This window comes from Arachis ipaensis, chromosome B9 (assembly GCF_059453495.1).
Source record: "Arachis ipaensis isolate K30076 ecotype BB chromosome B9, ASM5945349v1, whole genome shotgun sequence".
Taxonomy (NCBI): Eukaryota; Viridiplantae; Streptophyta; class Magnoliopsida; order Fabales; family Fabaceae; genus Arachis; species Arachis ipaensis.
In genome coordinates this window covers 157165308-157183818 of record NC_142444.1, presented here as the reverse complement: position 1 = coordinate 157183818, position 18511 = coordinate 157165308, and the positions used below count along the sequence as shown (strand labels likewise).

Here is an 18511-nt window from a genome sequence, read left to right as displayed (position 1 = left end):
AAACTGGCTTGGCCATTTTAAATGACACGTGGCACTGTAATGGGTAGATGACATGGTTAAAATTTTCAAGGCATCAATTTAACCACTCACAATTTGAACATAAAACCTAGCGCATCCCCAATTCTCCCAAATCGTAGGAAGAGTTTTGCAGGAAGCTTTGGAGCAACAATTTGCCACTTGGTGAAAATCTCAAAACCACCATCATCAAGATTCTTTGAAACCTTAAAGATGGTAACTGTTGATAGAACTTGGACAAGCTTGATCTTCCATGCTGTGATGACACCAAAGCTTGAACCTCATCCGCCTCTTATGGCCCAAAACAGATCTTTCCCCATTGTTCTTCTGTTCAGTATCGTCTCATTAACATTGATTATCTGTGCATCGATCACATTATCAGCTGCTAGGCCATATTTCCTGAAGATGGTTGCCAAATCCATCTCCACTCAAGTGTCCTCCAATGCCAATTGTAGCGCAACTCCCAGCAGAGAAGCCATGAACCTTGTTTCTATTCGCAATTGCGTAGTAGAGTTCTCTCAGAGTAGTACCTGATTAAACCCACGCTGTTTTGTCTTCCATGTTAATGGTACTTCATAATATGATATTCGCCTTTTTCATTTTAATAAATATTTAAAATATTTAATTCCTAAAATACTCATAATGAAAAAGAGATGTCAAAATGCACATGTCCGTCATCAAAAAAGAAAATGCACATACCCACTTTGTGAAAGATCCCCGCAAAATGGAATTGAACTTCAAATTATATGTAGCAGGATGTCAGAAACGAGTTGCAGAAATTTGCATTTTTTTTCTTCCATTTTACAAGAGATTGAATTTTAGTTTTTTTATGTGATTTTTAAATAATTTTTTAAGGATTCTTTTAAAACTTTAGAATAAATGTATAAATAGTATGTTAAATACAAAAATTATTTGTCACTAACAAAAATTAAAATTTATCTATTTTGTGTCTTAAGAAGACATGTTAAGTTTATAAATTAATAAATTTTTTATTGAAAATATGAAAAAATTTAAATTTTTCATGTATTTATTTTATATTTATTAAATAAAAATATTGAAAACTTTTTAATAATAATAAATTTATCATGTGTACTTAGGACACACATTAACTACTACGATTTGGGGGAATTGGGACTGCGCTAGTTTTTATGTTCAAATTGTGAGGGGTTAAATTGATGCCTTAAAAAATTTGGCCATGTCATTTAACCATTATAGTGCCACGTGTCATTTAAAATTGCCAAGTCAGCTTTTCGGTAACGGAAAACATCGGAAGGGCCAAATTAAGACACGGGTCAAAATTTCAAGGTATAATTTAAGTCAATTAAAAATTTAAGGGCTAAATTGCGTCAAAGGTCAAAATTTAGGAGTCATTTTGAGTATTAACTCAAAGAACAACTATTATTGGACTAAATATGTTTAGTAACCAAACTGGACTTTCATCACTTATACCAAGATAACAATTTTATTTTTCTTCCTGCACACTAACAAAAATATCAAATAACCCATTGAAAACATATAATAATTTAATAATTTTTTAATTAATATTTTAATAATATTTGATCATCATTTTAATTAGATACAAATTTTCCAAACTCAACAGATATTGTTGTTAATAAATAATAATGTAACAAAAAATGACATGCAATAATATAATACAATACCAGACACTACGTACCTTTTTACATTAAATTCTTGTTTGGCCAGTGTTCCTGGCTTGACTTGACTAGATACGTATGCACCGCCCCTCGTATTGTGGCCTCACAAAGGAAAACTTAAGTAAGCATTGGCTGAAAAGGAATGTTAGTAAAGTGCTAAGATATTCTTAATTCTGTCTTTTGTCTTCATAAAGCAGGCTAATGAATTACAATAGACTAGATCTTATACCGTTACCACCAATGCCAAATAAATGGGAACTCCAGGCTCCAATGCAACACATGACTATGTCAATTCAGCACGCGTTTTTGCCAATCTTATTATTATATGAATCCACTTTTATTTTGTGAACCTAATTTTGGATTTCGAAACCAAACGAAAGTACATGTATTTGGGTGTATAAGATGAGTGAGTTTCCGTGATTGTGCGCATGTGGTGTTTTGGTCAAAAGCTTTTAAAAAAAAATGTGGGAAAGATTTGGTGGGTCATTATTGTTGATGTTTGATTAACATAGATTACTCTGTTCTACTTTTCATAGAGTCTTCCATACCCATTTTTCAAGTCAAATTGCGTATCAAAGTTGCTGTTTTAGACAAAGTGATACATTTATATATTGTGAACATAGCACTAAGACTCAAAAGTTAAAACTAGTTGTTTATGTTGGTCATACGGGGATGGCTCCACTTCATTTCTTGTTCTTTTCCTTCTTGTTTTCTCTCATTCTACTGATTGTTACTGCTGGGAACCATGAAAACTGTCCAAGCTCCTTTACTTGTGGAAAACTTGGGACTTTCCGGTACCCATTCACCATGGCAGAGCATCCTGAGTGTGGGTTGTTACCAATTCAAGGCTGCCTCCTCAGTGCTACTTCACCAAAATTGATCCAACTTGGCAACAATAGCAAAAGCGTGAACCTTACTGCTGTAGTTGAGACCAATAAGATCATTACAATCTATGATGATGGCTTCCACACAAGTTTGGATCACAACAAATGTGACACTTTGCACAATAATTACACCCTTCCTCCACCTTCTCCATTTTTGTCTATGTATATCAAGTACAATGTAACTCTCTTCAAATGCAATCACAACCTTAGTACCAAGCCCCCTTCCAATTATGTTAATCTAGGATGCCGCGTCTCCTACGGCTATGAAATCTATTATGATAGATCCAATACCAATCCTGATCAAGAGGCGGCCGGAGTTTTTTCCGGCTGCTCGGTTGTCCAGTTTGCTTCAAAAGACTCCACCAATACCAAAGACGTTTTGTCCTTCGTTTCTGCTGAGATGGTTCTTGAAATAGTATTATCTCATGACTGTGATGACTGCTTCAATCACAGAGGAGGCCTTTGTAGACTTGACAACAATAACCACTTTTACTGCCACTTAGGTAACATTAACACCATTATTTATAGCATCTTTTTAGCTTTACTGCGTTAGTTTAATTAATTTGTAAAGTTCACTTCATCTGCAGATCCCAAGAGCAATAAAGCCTTGAAGATCGGACTCGGAATAGGTAACATTACATCACTCTTGAATCTTTAAAGATTTGTCAAGATTAAGATCAAGATATTGGATTTCTCCACCACAGGTTTAGGTGTTGGTGTCACCCTGCTATGCATTTTGATCCTTGTATACTTGTTTAGACGAAAACATGGTCCTTCAGATCTTCAATACCAATCAAGAAGCACACACAGTGATTTGAATGATCTCTCTAGAAATGCAGACCCAGAAAGCGGAAGGGACTACTTTGGAGTCCCTCTCTTCTCTCACGAGGAGCTCAGTGAAGCTACAAATAATTTCCATCACTCCACCCAAGTTGGACATGGAGGCTTTGGAACTGTTTACTATGGTAATTCCTATACATAACATGCTTGATTTAATGTTTATAGAGATTATTAAATAAACTAATGATCTCTTACAAAAACAGGAAAACTGCGAGATGGACGGGAAGTTGCTGTGAAGCGCCTCTATGATCACAACTACAGGAAAATGGAACAGTTTATGAACGAAATTGAGATCCTTACTGGCATGCGCCACAGAAACCTTGTGTCCCTCTATGGTTGCACCTCACGCCACAGTCGAGAATTATTGCTTGTGTATGAGTATGTTTCAAATGGAACTGTTGCTGCTCATCTCCATGGTGATTTAGCAAGGAGTGAAACACTGCCATGGAACATAAGGATGAAGATTGCCATTGAGACTGCAAGTTCATTGTCATATCTCCATGCCTCTGACATCATTCATCGTGATGTTAAAACCAATAACATTCTCCTTGACCACCATTTTTGTGTTAAGGTTGCGGATTTCGGCCTTTCAAGACTCTTCCCCAGTGATGTAACCCATGTCTCCACAGCACCACAAGGGACTCCAGGCTACGTTGACCCTGAATATTACCGCTGCTACCAGCTTACTAGCAAGAGTGATGTTTATAGTTTCGGAGTGGTGCTCATTGAGCTTATATCTTCTAAGCCTGCTGTTGATATGGACAGGCACAAGGATGAGATTAACTTGTCTGATTTAGCCATAAACAAGATTCAAAACAGTGCATTTAGCGAGCTGGTAGATCCTTCTCTTGGTTTTGATTTGGATAGTGAGGTAAAGAGGATGATAGTTTCCGTGGCAGAATTGGCTTTTCAGTGTTTGCAACGGGATAGGGCATTGAGGCCTTCCATGGATGAGGTTTTAAGGGCGCTGATCATTATTGAAAGTGGGAAGATTAAGGATGAAGCTGAAGAGGTAGAGGCACATGTACATACACCCCCATCCCCGATTTTTGAACAGCATGATGCTGCTGAAAGAATCAAGTAGGTCTAATGTCAGCGGTTAATATGAGTTACAGAGCCATAGCTTGTGGATATATATCATGCTGATTGCTTCACTGCATTATTAATTTATTACATATTCTTGGTCCCGTACATAACACTCACTTTGATTCTTCATATATTTCGAGCATACATTTTATTTAATTTGTTGTTTTTGTTGATAAGATGATCGGATTATGTTGCATCATATCATTTCAAGTCTTTATTATTTGGCGCTTACCTTACACAATATTTAACTAATCAAAACCAGAATGACTTAAGATGACTTCTTACCAATTATTAAAGCTGAATAGGGGTAAGAAGACACTAAACAAAATAACAAATAGTGTTTGATTTTTTTTTTTTTTGTTTCTCACGACATCCTTCAACCGAGCAAGTCACGGACTAATCAGCTGCAGTATTGAGTTTCATTTAAGAGTTTATCGCTGGCCAATAAATTACTACATATATAAGACGGGATTCAAATCTCCAACACTTATTTAAGCGGACTAGTGAGCTAATCCAACTTGGTTAACAAATAGTGTTTGATTAGGATACTGTTATTTTCACACCCAAATTAATATTAAATTTGAGGGGAAAACAAGTGGAATAAGTAGAAATAAATGACATAATTAAACTAATACTATTAGCAACTAAAAATTTTAGAAAAAGGCCATATTAGACCCCTTAGTTCTCTCTCTCTCTCTCTCAGTTTCAAATGGGTTGGCTTGATTTGTTTAGGTCCGTACGTTTATATATCAAGTATATTTGTTTGGTCATTAATTGAATAATAAGAAGAGTAAAGTGACAAATAAATCTCTACAAATTTATATTTTGAATAGATTAATTTTTGAAAAAAAAAAAACTAAGAAAGTCTTTCACTATAGTGAACATAGACAAATAAATTTAAATTAAAATATTTTATCTTAATTATAGGGATTAATTTAAAGATAATTATCTACATAAAATTTTGTTAATTTTTTATAAGAACTAATCTGTTTGAAGTATAAATCTTTAAGAATTTATTTGTCACTCTACTCTACTAAAAAATAAGACATCAATTTAGATATTATTATTCTTATTAGGTTTAATTACTTTGTTAGTCTCTATAGTTTCACCAAATTTTTAATTAGGTCCATATAATTTTTTTTCTTTCAATTGGATTCCTACACTGCTTTAATTTTGTAATTAAGTCATTCCTAGTATTAAAAATATTAGAGTTAACTGAATATTTCTTCGCAAATTGAAGGTATTTATAATTAAAAACTTAAATTTTTAACCGCATGTATTTTGGTAAACATATTATATTAATTTTAATATTTTTAACATGAAGAGAACATAATTACAAAATTAAAAGCAGTATAAAAACCAATTGATAAAAAAAATATAGGAACCTAATTAAAAATTTAGTGAAATTATAGAAACTAAAAAAATAATTAAACCATCTTATTATTGTTGTTGTTATATATTTTTAGCAATATTATTGTTCGGTAGGTCGGTTACCGGACGGTTCGGGTTGAAATCCTCGGAGATGGTAGGGGCTCGCCAGGTCGTGGACTACCGGCCAAGGGTGTGCGAGGTCCCGAGTACTTCGTGTAACAAAAGAGGGGAGGGGTGCCACCTGCAAAGACACTCCGACGCTCTTGTCAGTAATGTGCATGCGAAAAGGGGTGATGTGATGTGTTACGTACCTTGGGGGAAGAGTAAATTTTCCCCTTATATACTGTCAGAGGTGGGCCCAATGAGGGCGGGCCCACGTTCTTAGGGACGTTATCTCACAGCCATGCGTGAACTGTCCGGGACGCGTGTCCGGGTTGGTCGCGGGACGCGTGTCCGGGTTGGTCGCGGGACGCGTGTCCGGGTCGGATGGCGCTCGGGTCGGGCCAAACCGTAGGGGGTTTGGGCCAGGCCGTAACAGTTCCCCCACGCGCCAATGATAGTCATGGGAGCTATCAGCGGCGTGTTGCTTCTCGCTTCGTTCATACTCGTTAGGTCGGCCGCTCGTGGAAGGGACATGCCCCCTGCGCGCGTGTCTCTTGGTTGCTGAAGCAACCGCTTACCGCTTCGTTCTTTGCGCTGAGCATTAAATGCTCATAATGGGTTGCAAAAACCCTGCGTGTAAGTACTATTTTGCCCCCAAGTCTTTCGCGCTTCCTGGGTGGTAGTTTTAAATAGTTTACCTTCCATTTTTTCCTCCTTTTGCGCTCTTGTTTCTTCCATTTCCTTGCTATCTCCTTCCTCTTCCCTTGGGAATTCTAGAGTGTTGTTGCGGTTTTCTTCGAACATCTTCCTCTCATTCTTCCAGCTTCAACGAATTCAGGTAATCCTCTGGCCCCTCTCTTTTCTGCTCTGTTTATTGTGTGTTTGTTGTATCTGCTTAGTGTCCTTGCTGTTTTGTTTGGAATTTGTTGTTATGTGGCCTTTCGATGCTAGGTAGATATGTTAGGGGAGGGGTACCATTCCAGGGTAGGTTTTTAGGTGACTTGTGGGATAGATGTAGCTTTGGCCATGCTTGATCTTAACTGTTGAGTAGGGTAAACATGGTTTCTGGGTTTTATCCAGGCTCCCGACCTCATAGACTAATGGAGTGGTACCCCACTGTAGGTATGCCTCGCGTCGTCGCCCGGACTTCTATCTCTGGTGCAAACTACAACCCCTACGCCTGGGTGACCTCAGACGTAAAGGACTCGCCTAACCAGATGAATTTGGAAGAGCTGACGGAATTCCGGCAAGCCGGGTACTTATGTGGGGGGACAGACGAGGAGACCAACTACGAGACCTTCGTTCCTGCCCCCAACAAGCGGTTGTATGAGATCAACCTCCGTTCTCCCCGGGTCGCTGACTGGATCTGGTTTTACAATGCCATGTTCACCCAGGTCGGCGTTCACCTACCCTTCTCTGACTTTCAGATGTCGCTCCTCAATCGGATATCCGTGTCGCCGTCGCAGCTCCATCCGAACAGCTGGGCTTCTATCCGCTGTTTCGAGATGGTTTGTGAATATCTCGAGCTGCCGGCGTCAGTGGATGTCTTCCTCTTTTTCTTCAACCTCACCAACCCCTCCAAACAAGGGAAGGCGAGAAAAGGGTTCCTTTCTTTCCGGTCTGCCCAAGGTCGGAGGATATTTGGTCTGTTTGAGGACTCTTACCATGGGTTCAAAGACAAATTCTTCAAAGTTTGCCCTGCTAAAGGTCGCCATCCCTTTTGGTTATCGTTAGAGGGGGAGCGTCTCATCCCAACTTATTGGAGTTTTGGGGCGGGGTCTAAGTCTTTTATTAAGGTGACGTACAAAGGGATGTCCCCTGTAGATAAGAAAATAGCTGATGTGTTGTTTGCTCTTTTTGGGAAGAACCCCGTGAACCCCCATCTCCTCATGGGTGAACGGGAGGCTGCCAGGAGCTATATCCGTGAGTCGTTTTGTTTTGTGCTTGTACTGTTTATCATTGCTTGTTTTACTTGATCTAACGACTGATGTGTTTGTTTGTTTGCTGCAGTGGAGATGTCTGCCTCAGTAACGGGGCTTGAAAATTTGATGAAGACCTTCTTCGAGGACAGTGATGAAGAGAAGGCCGAAGAGGGAGATGCCGGGAAGTCGGGGGACCCTTCCGGGGAGAAGGAGGATCAGGCTGTGCCCTCTCCCCAGGATACCGGTATGTCGGAGAAGAACTCGGCAGGGGCGCAGGCTTACCCCATTCCCGATGAGGTGGTCGTTGGTGGGCATTCGTCCTCTACCCATCAGGAAGATGATGATGTGGAACTTATCCACACCCCTAAGAAGCGGAGGGCGTCTGCCAGCCCGGAAGGGACTCTCACCATTATGGAAAGAAATTTTGATGCTACAAAGTTTATTGACTCCCAGCTGATCCCTGGGACGGAGGAGCATTTTCATGGAACCGACCTGGCTGGACAGGCGAGATGGATGTACCGGACTTTGCTCCGGGGGGCCGTGATAGCTCGAAAGGCTGAGTTCGAGTTGTCGGGAATACAGGCTCTCCGGAGGAAACTTGAATCCTCAGGCAAGGCGAACAATGACTTCAAGGTGCAAGTCGAGCTGCTCCAGAGTTAGTTGTCCGAGATGGGGGAGAAGCTCAAGGCTTCTGAGGAGAAGGCATCATCTGCCGCGGAGAAATTGAAGGCTTCCGACGAGACGGTGGCCCGCTTAGCCGAGCGGGAGATGACCCTGGAGAGCCAGCTGAATGCCGCTCAAGGTCGGGTGGCGGTCTTGGAGAAGGAGCGTGACCAAGCCGTTTAGTTGGCTAAAGCCGCTAAAGCCGAGGTCGAGGAGCTCAGGAAGAAGCTTAAAGCGACCAAGGAGCAAGGGAAGAACGCGATCTCCATGACTGAGGATGCTCTGAAGGCCTAGGTGAAGATCGTGGCTCCCGACTTCGACACATCGGCTATTGGGGTCTTCAAAATGATCCAGGACGGCAAGATTGTTGACATGCCTAGAAAGTGATCTCTTGTAACTTTGGTTTGGTGTGGATTTGTTGAACATTTCATTGTGAGTTTATTACTTTTATGCTTAACTGGTCGCTTGGTCGACTTACCATTATTATCGTTTATCTTGCTTGGCGTTTAATTTTCGTTACCGTATTTTCGGGGCGGGCTTATTGCTTGTGCCCGTTTTGCCGTTTGCGTTGGTAATCCGATTAGAACCTTTGTGGTTTTATTTATGAAGCCGCTCGATATGGCTGTGGTTCCGTTGGCTTTCCGGGGTGATCAGTCCCGGGTTGCCGTTTACGAGTACGATCTCGTGAGGTACGCGTTGGAAGATAATAGATGGAAGAATTTGGACAAGTAAGAATTAGTCGTTAGCTAGACAAGTTTATGAACACAATAGGCATTTGATAAAAGTGAATAATTGAGAATTAACATTTGATCAAGGCAAGACTCTACCCAGCTTAATAGGCTGCTTGGTCGGTGAGCCCAAGCTACGAATAAAATCTCCTCAGGTTACCTGCGTTCCATGTTCTCGGGATCTCCCTGCCGTCGAGTCTTTCCAGCTTGTAGGCGCCTTTGCCGAGCACTTCTTTGATTCTGTAGGGACCTTCCCAATTTGTCGCCAGTTTTCCTTCTCCTGGGGTCGGTAAACCGACGTCGTTGCATCGTAGGACGAGGTCTCTTTCCCCAAAATCCCTCCTGAGGACTTTAGTGTTGTAGCGCAGAGCTATTCTTTGTTTTAATGTTGTTTCTGACAAGTGGGCCATCTCTCTGGTCTCTTCCACCAGGTCCTTTTCCACCGCTTCGTCTACTCCTGCGAGAAGTAACTGTGGACTCGGTTAGCCAATTTCCACGGGTATCACTGCGTCGACCCCAAACGTTAGGCGGAAGGGGGTTTCCCCGGTGGAGCTTTGCTCGGTTGTCCGGTAGGACCAGAGGACCGAAGCGAGCTCGTCGGCCCATACGCCTTTCTTGTTGTCTAAGCGTTTCTTGAGGCCTAGTAGGATGACTTTGTTTGCGAACTCCACTTGTCCGTTTGTCTGGGGATGTTCTACTGAGGAAAACTTTTGTTTTATGCCCAGGCCGGTGAGGAATTCCGTGAACTTCTTATCAGTGAACTGCGTCCCATTGTCCGAAATGACGACCTCCGGGATACCGAAACGGGTTATCACTTGTCTCCACATGAACTTCCTGCAATTGGATGAGGATATGCTGGCTAGTGGTTCCGCCTCTATCCATTTGGTGTAGTAGTCGATGGCGACTATGAGATATTTAACTTGTCCTGGCCCAACTGGGAAAGGTCCTAAGAGGTCGACTCCCCATTGAGCGAAAGGTCGTGTAGACATCAGTAAACTCAGCTCGGAAGCCGGCGCTTTGTGGAAGTTGGCGTTTTCTTGACACTTTACGCATTTCCTGACAAATTCTTTGGAGTCTCTCATCATTGATGGCCAGTAATATCCAGCTCGGATGAGCTTCCTTGCTAGGGCTTTGCCCCCGATGTGGTGGCCGCAGCATCCCTCGTGGACTTCCCTAAGTACATAGTCCGTCTGGTCGGGATGTAAGCACTTCAATAGGGGTTGGCTGAGCCCCTTTCTGAACAGTTGCCCTTGTATGATTGCGTATCTGGCTGCCTCCCTTCTCAACGTTTTGGTTGCTTTCTCATCGTCAGGTAACTTGCCGTGCAGGAAGTTTGTGATGGGGTCCAACCAGGAGGGGCTTGACTCCGTCAAATGGAGGGCAACCGTTGGTTCCTTCACCATGCCCTGGATGAGAGACCGGTTGCCCGTTCCTGGCTTCGTGCTCGCTAGTTTAGACAGGAGGTCTGCCCGTGTGTTCCTTTCTCTTGGGACGTGTTGGACCGTGACCTCTTGGAACTGCCTTGTCAATTCTCTAACCTTTTCCAAATATTTTTGTAGGAGGGGGTCCTTGGCTTGATAGCTTCCGTTTACTTGCGAGGTGACGACTTGTGAGTCGCTGCATACTTCCAGCCTTGTTGCCCCGACTTCCCGAGCTAGTGTTAGTCCACCTAAGAGGGCTTCATATTCTGCTTGATTGTTCGACACGGGGAATTCGAACTTGGTCGATTGCTCGTAAATGACTCCCGTCGGGCTCTCTAAGATGACCCCGGCTCCCCCGGATGTTTGGTTGGAGGCACCGTCTACGTGGAGCCTCCACCGTGTGCCCGTTTCCTCGGGGGGATCACCCGTTACCTCTACCAAGAAATCTGCCATCGCCTGCGCCTTGATCGCATGTTGGGGCTCATATTGCAAGTCATATTGGGAGAGCTCAATGGCCCAAGTCATCATCCTCCCAGCCAAATCAGGTTTTTGGAGTACTTGACGAATTGCCTGGTCTGTCCTCACGACTACACGGTGTCCCTGGAAGTATTGCCTCAACCTTCGGGAGGAGGTCAGGAGTGTGAGCGCCAGTTTTTCCAATTTGCTATACCTCAGCTCTGCTCCTTGTAGAGCCCTGCTCACGAAGTAAATCGGTTGCTGAGATTTCCCTTCTTCTCGTACGAGCACTGCTGCAAGCGCTTCCTCTGTTACTGCTAAGTAGAGATAGAGTGGTTCTCCGGCCTTAGGCTTCCCGAGCACCGGGGGTGTCGCCAGGATTGCCTTGAAGTGGTTGAATGCTTCCTCACACGCTGGGGTCCATTCAAATGCTATCCCCTTTTTCATCAGGTTAAAGAAGGGTAAGGCTTTTGCTGCCGATGCGCCGAGGAAGCGGGATAATGCCGTCAGCCTTCCCGCCAAACGTTGGACGTCTTTGATACAACCCGGGCTCTTCATCTGAAGAATCGCTTGACACTTCTCTGGGTTGGCCTCTACTCCCCTTTGGGTGATCATGAATCCCAAGAACTTCTCGGCCTCCATGGCAAAGGCGCATTTGAGCGGGTTGAGCCTCATGCCGTGTTGTCGGAGGGCCGCGAACACGCCCCCCAGGTCGCCTAGGAGATCGTCGGGCCATGTGGTTTTCGCAAGGATGTTGTCCACGTAGACTTCTACTGTCTTGCCTATGAGCTCACTGAATATCTTGTTCATCAGTCTCTGGTATGTGGCGCCGGCGTTTTTCAAACCAAATGGCATCACCTTGTAGCAATAGATCCCTCCTGGCGTTATGAACGCTGTTTTGTCCTCGTCGGGTCGGTGCATCGGTATCTGATTGTACCCGGAGTAGGCGTCCATGAAGCTCAGATAACGGTACCCCGCCGCCGCATCGACGAGTGCGTCAATGTTGGAGAGGGGATAGCAGTCTTTGGGACATGCCTTGTTGAGGTCGGAATAGTCTACACACATTCTCCACCTCCCGTTGTGCTTTTTTACCAAGACCACGTTCGACAGCCACGTCGAGTAATCCAGCTCTCGGATGAACCCTGCTTCAAGGAGGCTAGCCGTCTGCCTGGCCACCTCCTCTGCCCTTTCCTGTGACATCTTCCTCTTCCTCTGGGCCACTGGTTTAGCTTCCGGCTTGACGGCCAGATGATGTGACATGAATAGGGGATCTATCCCTGGCATGTCGGCTGGCGTCCACGCGAAGAGGTCGGCATTGGCTCTGATAATCTCCATCAAAGGTTCCTTTAATTCATGGGGGAGGTTTCTATTTATGAACGTGAACCTTTCCTCCCCATCACCGACCCTAAATTTTTCCAAGTCCCCTTCTGGCTCAGGCTTGGGCTTGTCATCTATTCTGGCATCCAGGTCGGCAAGGAAAACCCCGGATGCTTCTTTGGACTTTTTCTTGAGAGAAAGGCTGGCGTGGTCGCAAGCGACCGCCGTTTCCAAGTCTCCTCTGATGGATCCTACGGATTCGTCATCAGTAACAAACTTCATTACGAGCAGCCTTGTACTAATCGCTGCCCCAAGGTCGTTGATGGTTTTTCTCCCCAGGATGATATTGTAAGCTGTGGAATCTCGTAAGACAACAAAGTCGGCCATTACCGTCCTTCGCCTCTGTCCTTGTCCCAGGGAGGTCGGGAGTGAGATGATCCCATCTGGCTTGATGAAGTGGTCACCCAACCCTACCACACCGTGCTGGTGGGTCGCCAGATCGGCATCGCGCAGCCCCAAGGCATCAAAAACGTTGTGAAACATGATGTTTGAGTCCGCCCCTGTGTCTACCAGGATCCTTTTGACGAGGCCGGTTCCGACTCTGGCTGTGATAACCATGGGAGGACTTTCCGGTACCTCATCGAACCATTGGTCCTCGGGGCCGAAGGAGATGGATGGGAGTCCCCGGGAACTTCTAGCGGATGAGGAGGAGACCGCCAGGATCTTGGCGTCTTTCTTCTGTGCCGATTTCGACCTTGGGGCGGAATTCCTCGCTGTTACTACGTTCACCACCGTGAGACCGTGGTCATCCCCCTCTGGTTCTTGACGTCGTCTTGTCGCCCGGGACCTGTCCTCGCCATCGTGGTCCCGATTTCGTCTCCTCGGCTCCCTTATGAGGTGGGAGAAGTCGGCAAGCTTTCCATCCCTGATTGCTTGCTCCAGGGCGTCTTTCAGGTCGAAGCAGTCTTGGGTCTTGTGCCCGTATCCCTTGTGATATTCGCAGTAAAGGCTTTTGTTTCCCCCCGTCCTGTCCTTCAGAGGTCGGGGTCTCGATAGTATCCCCTTCTCGGCTATCTGTTGGTAAACTTCCGTGATCGGTGCCGTGAGGGGGGTGTAGTTGGTGAACTTCCCGACTCGGGGGAATGGCTTAGGTGCCTTACTTGGACCGCCGTCCCTGGCGCGTTCCTTTTGTCTTTCTCCACCCTCGTAGTGCCGGGTTTGGTTGTAAGGGGGTTGCCGTTTATTGGCAGCCACGACCCGGCTGACTTCTTCGTCGTTAATATACTCCTTAGCCACGCATTGGATCTCCTGCATTGTCCATACTGGCTTTGTGGTAAGGTGCTTTCTGAAATCCTCATTCAGGAGCCCGTTCGTCAAGCACAAGCTTGCCACGGAGTCCGTCAACCCGTCGATTTCTAAGCATTCGTCGTTGAAATGGTCTAAGTACTTCCTGGTCGGCTCTCCGGCTCTCTGGGTCACTCCCAGCAGATTGATCGGATGCTTGGCTTTGGCGATCCTGGTCGTGAACTGAGCCAGGAAGGCATGGCTGATGTCAGAGAATTGGGTCACCGAGCCCTGCAGGAGGTTATTGAACCACCGTATTGCAGGTCCCGCTAGGGTGACCGGAAAAGCGCGACACCTTACCTCGTCTCCCACTCCTTCTAGGTTCATCCTGACCTCAAAGGCCGTAAGGTGTTCCAGCGGGTCTTGCGTTCCATCGTACCTCATGTCTGTTGGCTTGTCAAAGTGTTTTGGCAGCCGGACCTCGAGTATGGAACGATGGAAAGGGGTCGCTCCCATTATTACGGGTCCCCGTGTTCCCGTCGTTCTTTCCTCGTCGCTCTCCCGACGAGTGTCCTCGTCCTCGCGGTTCGCGGTACGCCGTCTCTCACGTCTGGCGTAGATGACGGGGTCACGGCGTCTTCTCGCGCGCCCTCTCCCCCCGGTGCTTTCGGACTCAGCTTGGGGGATAGGCGTGCGTCTGGAGCGACTCCTGGAGCGAGAGCAGGAGTGACTCTGCTCTGGGGTGCGTTGGTCACGTTTCCTATCTGCTAACCGGCGTTCTAGGTCTTGCATTCTGTGGCGTAGCTCTTGCATTATTCTGGCGTGGTTGTCTCCGGTCCCCCCAAAGGGGCGCCTCTCATGTGATTGGGTTGCGTTCCTCGGGGGCGACCTTGGGTGTTGTCGGGTTTCCGTCCCGGCGGCGTCGCCTCTAGGTACGGCCTCGTAGCCTGTCCCAGTTTGGATTAGCACGAAGTCCATGGACGAGTCCCCATAGACGGCGCCAATGTTCGGTAGGTCGGTTACCGGACGGTTCGGGTTGAAATCCTCGGAGATGGTAGGGGCTCGCCAGGTCGTGGACTACCGGCCAAGGGTGTGCGAGGTCCCGAGTACTTCGTGTAACAAAAGGGGGGTGCCACCTGCAAAGACACTCCGACGCTCTTGTCAGTAATGTGCAGGCGAAAAGGGGTGATGTGATGTGTTACGTACCTTAGGGGAAGAGTAAATCTTCCCCTTATATACTGTCAGAGGTGGGCCCAATGAGGGCGGGCCCACGTTCTTAGGGACGTTATCTCACAGCCATGCGTGAACTGTTCGGGACGCGTGTCCGGGTTGGTCGCGGGACGCGTATCCGGGTCGGATGGTGCTCGGGTCGGGCCGAACCGTAGGGGGTTTGGGCCACGCCGTAACAATTATGTAAATTCCAATAGATATCCAACTCACAATTTTGTATTTTTTTTACACATAAAGCTATAAATATATGCTGTCAAATCTCACATTTTATACAATAACAAAAATAAATAAATAAATCAACTTAGCGAAGTATCTAAGGTAGCGTTTGGTGAAAAGATAGAAACAGAAAGACTGAGACTGAGAGACAGAAATTAAAATAAATCTCAATATTCTTTTTGGTGTAAAGTGAGAAACAGAAATTGACTCAAGAATGAAATTCTAATTTAATTTGTACAAAGGGTAAAATTAGAATTAATTAATTGAAATGAAGGTATTTTAGGTATAAAATGTTATTAAAGTTTCAGTCTCCATCTATAAAAATTTTAGTCCCCTGTGTCCTTACTTTTTGGAAGTACTGAAATACTGAAATTTTGGGGACAAAAACAAAAATTTTAGTACCAGTTTCTGAACCAACAAACATGATACTGAGTGAGTCTTTCAATCTCTGTCTCAATACCTCAAAACAAATGCTACTTAAAAGATAATATAATGAATAATAACACAAGTCATTTTTTGTCACAATCGAAAAAACATGAACGAATGAAGTATGAACAGGTCAAATTAAGGATGCGTTTAATTTCTCCTATATCTAATTATCTAGACTGTGCCATTCACTTAGAACTCAAGCGTCAGTATCTAGTATCTAACGGTTCAAACTACTTGACTCTCACATATGTACACTGTTGTAATATTAAAAATAAAAAAATATGTAAATAATGCATATAATATTTTTCTTCTGAAAATCTAAAAAGCTCATGGCTTCCTGTCGGCTAGAGTGAGTAATCAGCAGATTAAAAAGTTGTTATTTAACTTGAAGCAGTTGTGTGGTGTGAAATTGAGTTGGAAAGATTCAATAACAAAGTTAGCTTAGCTTGGTTAACGTCGTACCTCTAACCTCTCCTTTTCATGATCAAGTCTTCCACGCTCATTTTCTAAGTCAATTAAGCTGCGTATGAAACTCGCTGTTTATGTGAGGGTGGCATATACACTTGGTAGCTGCATTTATATACATATATCAGACAGTCCATTCATTAAGCATTACTACTCGCTGTTTGGGATTTATGGCTCTACCTTATTTATTGTTCTTCTTCTTCCTCATCTTGTTTTCCGCTGCGCAACATAACTGTCCACGCTCTTTTGATTGTGGAAGCCAAGGCAGATTCCAGTACCCTTTCACCAAGGCTGAACTCCCTCACTGTGGCTTGCTGCTCATTCATGGCTGTGAAGACACGTACTATTCGCGCAAAATGATTCAACTGGACAAGAATGCAACAACCTTAGAGCTTACAGGCTCTCTTGACTCAAATACTGTCATCACCATTTATGATGCAGATTTTCACGCCAGTTTGGAACAGAACAAATGTCACGCTTTGAACACTACTTATACTCTTCCTCCACCTTCTCCTTTGCTCTCTATTTATATCGAATACAATGTGACCCTATTTCGATGCAATCACAACCTTAGAATAAAGCTCCCTTTAGATTTTGGTAACCTCACATGCCGTGACTACGACATCTATTATGATAAAATCAATACGTCTCCTACTATACACGATGCCGGTGGCATTTTCTCACACTGCTCACTTCTTCATTTCGCAACAAAAGATGCCATCAATAGCACAGATGTTTTATCCTTTGTATCTTCTGAGATTGCTCTCAAAGTGGTATTATCTCCTGATTGTGATGATTGCTTCAATCACAGACGAGGTCAATGTCAACTTGACACCAACAACGAATTTTACTGTGACAAAGGTACACTACTGCTTAATCATCTGCTGCTTTAGAGTTTAGACTAGTTATTTTTTTTGTTTGCTTTAATTAATTTCTCCAAATAACTTGTGCTGCAGTGCCAAAGGATAACAATAAAGCCTTGAAGCTCGGAGTCGGAATAGGTTTAGGTATGAGTACACTGCTAGGACTTTTGATCATTGGATGCTTCCTCAGACGACGTTATAGAAGAAAAGATGTTCCTTCAGAACTCCCATACCAATCAAAAAGCACATACAGAGATGTAAACTATGCATCTACAAATCCAGAGGCAGAAAGCAAGAGGGGCTACTTTGGAGTCCCTCTCTTCTCTTACAAGGAGCTCAAAGAAGCTACAAATAATTTCCACCACACGAGCCAACTTGGAAAGGGAGGATTCGGAACAGTTTACTATGGTGAGCCATTCTCATCTTCTTCACTTTCTATCTTATTAAGCTTACTTTGAGTTATTCTTTGACGAGCAGGAAAACTGCGAGATGGACGGGACATTGCCGTAAAGCGCCTTTACGAGCACAACTACAGGAGAATGGAACAGTTTATGAATGAAATCGATATCCTTGCTCGCTTGCGCCATAAGAACCTAGTATCCCTTTACGGCTACTGCACTTCACCCCACAGCCGTGAATTACTGCTTGTGTATGAGTTTGTTCAAAACGGCACGGTGGCTTCTCATATCCACGGTGATTTTACACGGACTACCACACTGCCATGGCATATAAGAATGAAGATTGCCATAGAGACCGCCACTTCATTGTCTTATCTTCATGCCTCTGACATAATCCACCGCGATGTCAAAACCAACAACATTCTTCTTGACAACCACTTTTGTGTTAAGGTTGCGGATTTCGGCCTTTCAAGACTGTTCCCCAATGATGTCACACATGTCTCCACAGCACCACAAGGGACTCCGGGTTATGTTGACCCTGAATACCACCGCTGCTACCAGCTTACTAGCAAGAGTGATGTTTATAGTTTCGGAGTGGTGCTCATTGAGCTTATATCTTCTAAGCCTGCTGTTGACATGGACAGGCATAGGGATGAGATTAATTTGTCTGATTTAGCCATAAACAAGATTCAAAACGGTGCATTGAGTGAGCTGGTTGATCCTACTCTTGATTTTGATTCGGATAATGAGGTTAAGAGGATGATAGTGTCAGTGGCAGAGCTGGCTTTTCAGTGTTTGCAACGGGATAGGGAACTGAGGCCTACCATGGATGAAGTTTTGAAGCTGTTGATCACAATTGAATGTGGGAAGGCAAAAGATGAACATATTGAGGAAGTAGATTTACATCCATCATCATCCCCATCCCCAGCTTCACCAGATTTGGATGAAGTTGGATTATTGAAGAACAGGATTCTACTGCCTTCACCAAAAGCAGTGACTGATAGATGGAATAGTGAATCAACTTCATCTAATGTCAGTGGTTAATCACCATGCTGCTTACTGCTTACTGCATTCTTAGTCTAGTGTAGTAATTTCTATGTAGATGAGTTAAAGCTCCAGAATAAAATAAAATAAAATAAAAAGTCCAGTGCTGAAATATTACTAAA

At 44.2% G+C, this 18511-nt stretch overlaps 2 protein-coding genes across 2 annotated transcripts; both read left to right on the top strand.

Moving 5' to 3' along the window:
• Window positions 1–2120: 2120 nt before the first annotated feature.
• On the top strand, window positions 2121–4676 carry LOC107618700 (LEAF RUST 10 DISEASE-RESISTANCE LOCUS RECEPTOR-LIKE PROTEIN KINASE-like 1.1). The gene is made up of 4 exons (XM_021111086.2): window positions 2121–3057; window positions 3142–3183; window positions 3259–3519; window positions 3598–4676. The coding sequence occupies exons 1-4, from the start codon at window positions 2343–2345 to the stop codon at window positions 4476–4478; spliced, it is 1899 nt and encodes a 632-aa protein (XP_020966745.1). The 5' UTR covers window positions 2121–2342; the 3' UTR covers window positions 4479–4676.
• An 11292-nt stretch (window positions 4677–15968) lies between these two features.
• On the top strand, window positions 15969–18511 carry LOC107616164 (LEAF RUST 10 DISEASE-RESISTANCE LOCUS RECEPTOR-LIKE PROTEIN KINASE-like 1.1). The gene is made up of 3 exons (XM_016318159.3): window positions 15969–16945; window positions 17041–17355; window positions 17425–18511. The coding sequence occupies exons 1-3, from the start codon at window positions 16255–16257 to the stop codon at window positions 18387–18389; spliced, it is 1971 nt and encodes a 656-aa protein (XP_016173645.1). The 5' UTR covers window positions 15969–16254; the 3' UTR covers window positions 18390–18511.